The 3,422-nt window shown below is 54.5% G+C and overlaps 1 protein-coding gene across 1 annotated transcript in view; it reads right to left on the bottom strand.

Moving 5' to 3' along the window:
• Window positions 1-189: 189 nt before the first annotated feature.
• The window catches only part of WDR34 (WD repeat domain 34), a gene marked incomplete at its 5' end in the record, with an annotated part of 7,118 nt that continues 3,885 nt past the window's right edge, over window positions 190-3,422 (bottom strand). Inside the window, 4 exons of the mRNA XM_010145354.1 lie at window positions 190-428; window positions 987-1,144; window positions 1,998-2,230; window positions 2,673-2,840. Of these exons, the coding sequence (XP_010143656.1) occupies window positions 190-428; window positions 987-1,144; window positions 1,998-2,230; window positions 2,673-2,840 (798 nt within the window). The remainder of the gene's footprint in view (window positions 429-986; window positions 1,145-1,997; window positions 2,231-2,672; window positions 2,841-3,422) is intronic.

Here is a 3,422-nt window from a genome sequence, read left to right as displayed (position 1 = left end):
GAAAGCGAACGTATTGCAGTGTGCTTCAATAAAAGTTACTGGTCGAACCACACCACCTTGTGTTTAATGGCTGCCTGAGAGGTCAGCTGTTACACGGAGGAGACTCCCGTTGTCCAGAGTTGTGCGTGTTTTACCACCCTGCGCCGTGCAGGAGGCGAGTGGCTTCCCGCAGCTGGTTGTGTTGCTGCCTCAGTCCGTGGTCTCGCTCGCCAGCTGCTCCAGGAGATTCAGTTCCCTGGGTCCCTGCTCAGTGAAGTCAGAACTCAGCTGCCAGACTTTGACTGTACCGGTGGCATCCCCTGCTGCCAGGAGCTGGGTCTGCTTTGTGTTGAATTCTAGACAGTAGACAGGGCCTCCACCCGCGTCCTGCTTTATGGAGAGGGCAGGCTTCTGCGAGCTCTTCTCCAAGTCCAGCAGGTGCACGTCTCCTGCGGAAACAGGAACATTTATGGCAGATCTATGGCAGCAGACTTTGTCTGTAACAGCAGAGGAGTCTGGAACTCAGAGCTGCTCTTTTCAACCTGTTGCCCTTCTCCCAGAAGGTGTCTGCGCTGTGAGGGCTGACAGCACTGCAAGGCCGCGCAGGTTGATTCTGCTGTCAGAGCCCTGAAACCAGCCTGGCAAATTCCGTGAGATCTCCACTCCTGAATTCAAACATTTCTAGGGAAAAATGTCTCGGTTTAAACCATTAGTTCTAGAAGAAAATGTCAAAACCAAGGAAGCTGGACACTTTGTTAGCCCCAGCAGTCTTGCCGTGTTACAGCCCCGTGAAGGGCTGGGGCTACACAAGTAAAGGTGTCATCACCAGTGAAAATAACTGACTGGAGTCATCTCGCTAGTTAGAAATGACCCCGTTACGCTAATTGCACGGGACGCACAATGGCCGCTGCTCTCTGCCTGCGGGAAACGCTCATCAGTACAGCTGACTTGGGCGAATTCATACCCGTTAATTTTGTGTCTGAGAACAGGCGCCTGCAGTTACTTGCCTTCCCCAGACGCAGCTGCAAAGACCAGTGGTCGAACGGGAGACCAGCGCACGCAGAAGAGGTATTTCTTTGATAGCTGCAGAGAAGCGAGGGGCTGCGTCTGCAGCAGGGAGTGCAAGTGGACTTGTCCGTCAGTGCCGCAGCTCAGGAAGAGGTTCCTGGGGGAGGGAAGAAGCAACAAACAACTTCTTTGGTCTTGCTGCTAAAGATACAGAACAAAATTCACTACAATTCCCAAAAGGAGCAGAATCTTGGACTGGTTACTGCTTTGCCAAGGTCTGGATGTGTCTCCCAAAGCAGCACTTTCTGGGCCGTACCCTGAGATGTGGTCTGGAGAAATGCAGCTTTGTTGCTGCCCTCAATTAGGTTTAATGAGGGCTCGTGTTGTCCTCTGAGTGCTGCGGTGGGTTGTGGGCCAGGGATGCCTGAGAACTGCTGAGCTAGGGGCTGGCATTGTCAGAGCTGTGTTTGTCTCATGCAAATTAAATGTAAACCTGGGCTGTCAGCAGCTTTCACAGAAACGTGGCTTGGGGCCTCTTCTGTGGATGGTGGGTAAACGCAGGCAGAGACGTGAGCTTCCAGTTCACACTTGGGCAGCTACCAGTATGATTTCTGATGGGCAGATCCCTTAAGCACTGGTAAGTGACTGGGTTTCTCAGCTCCTCCCTTTGTCTTTAAATTGCTCTCTAACATCTGGGATGATCTGAGGAAGGTGTTAATACCCTACGCTGGCCTTAGTACAAACGTGACTTTGTGTTCCCTGCATGGTGCCCACGTGCAGCATGTTGGAGGGGGCAGCTCCACCACAACCAGCAGACATGGGTTCTCCTACGCCAGGCAGTTACTCAGTGGAGTTCCCGATACCATGGGACTCGTTTGGAACTTGCACGCGCGCACACACACACACACACACACACACACACACACACACACACACACACACACACACATGTAGAGCCAGACAGTGACTGTGTCTCCCGTGCAGCACCAGTGTTAAACTGCAGCACTTGCCTGTGGAAGGGCGAGCAGCTCACGGAGTACACAGGACCCCCGTGCGGGGCAAAGGCGAGCTCTGCTGGTGCCCTAAGGGGAACAGCACTGGCCGTCCGAGGCAGAGCCAGCGTCTCTGCCACAGTGGAGCACTTCAGGGAGTAGCCGCCTTCCACCCCGACAACGAACACACGGGGGTCAAAGTGTGAAAAAGAGAGCGAGGTCACACCCACGGCTGCCTCTCCCCAGGCGAACTGGGAGAAAAAGAGACAAAGCTGTTGTGAGAGCTGGGACCTCCAGCGGAACACACGTGTGGATAGAGCAGGGTGACCCAACCCGCCAGGGACCCAGTGAGCTGCTCACTGCACAACCTTCACCAGCTGCAGTGTTCATAGCACTGCGTGGCCTCTGACCTCCGCAGCAGCCTCCGACAAGGGGATTCACGTGAATACTATTAGAAGCAAGTTATTTTCTGCATCCCAGCAGCTTCTCTTTAGAGCATGGCAAAACCTCGCCTGTCACCCATCTTCCAAGGAGTGATTTCAGTATGGGAAAGGAGCTGGGGATCAAGGGTTACTGGGTGTGTTCAAAAGGGGCTTTTCCCAGCCCTTCGCCTGTGCAGGGTGAGCTCTGCCCCGTGGGCTGCACAGTTTGAGTGGCTTTGTCAGACCAGCCCTCTCTGAACGGCCAACTCACCTTCTTCAGCCGAGCGCTGCAAGGGATCTGCTGAGCCACCATGGCGAATCCTTCGGCCAAGGCCAGCCGACCACCGCGCTCCTCCCGCCACACCAGGATCTTTCCATCCGTCGAGACACTCAACAGCCGGGACTGGTTTCTGTGCCTGGTATCCGGTAACCAGTTCACCTGTGCCAAATGCCACCAGCTCACAGTGAGGGGGACTGCCACAATGGCCAAGCCCACCCTCCGCAGCCTGCGGTCCTCTGACCCTCCGAGACGATGTGGGAGCAGAGCCAGGCAGCCGGCAGTGATCTTGGTACCAAACCAGCGCCTGCTGGGAGCTGGCACGCAGAGGTAGGTGCTGGGGGAGAAGCATGTTCGGGGCTGCGTTCCGTTACTGCCATTTCTATGGTTCACCCACGGTTCACCGCTTGTGGGACGTGGTACTTGCAGCACTCTCACCCAGCATTTTCCTGACTTTCTGATGAGAAAATACAGACTGCCCAGAGTCCCAGGACCCCCAAAGTTAAAAAAACCCCCAACATTAGGAAGGCAGACTGTATGACATGCTTAAAGCAGGTAGCAGTAAGCTTCCCACTGAAGATCAGTGATACTTGGCTATTTACATCTTTAAACTGCTGCAGGTAGCGTTAGCTGTGTCTGCATCAACAGACGCAGCGTGGGAACTCCTGGCCTACCCTTCATCTACCCTGAACAGCGGGAAGGTGCTTTTTACAGGGTGAGTAAAATGCCTGTTCAGTAGCTTGA

This window comes from Buceros rhinoceros, unplaced genomic scaffold (genome assembly GCF_000710305.1).
Source record: "Buceros rhinoceros silvestris isolate BGI_N320 unplaced genomic scaffold, ASM71030v1 scaffold11271, whole genome shotgun sequence".
Taxonomy (NCBI): Eukaryota; Metazoa; Chordata; class Aves; order Bucerotiformes; family Bucerotidae; genus Buceros; species Buceros rhinoceros.
Note: the sequence above shows the minus strand (reverse complement) of the source record. Positions and strands in the feature narration are given on the sequence as shown.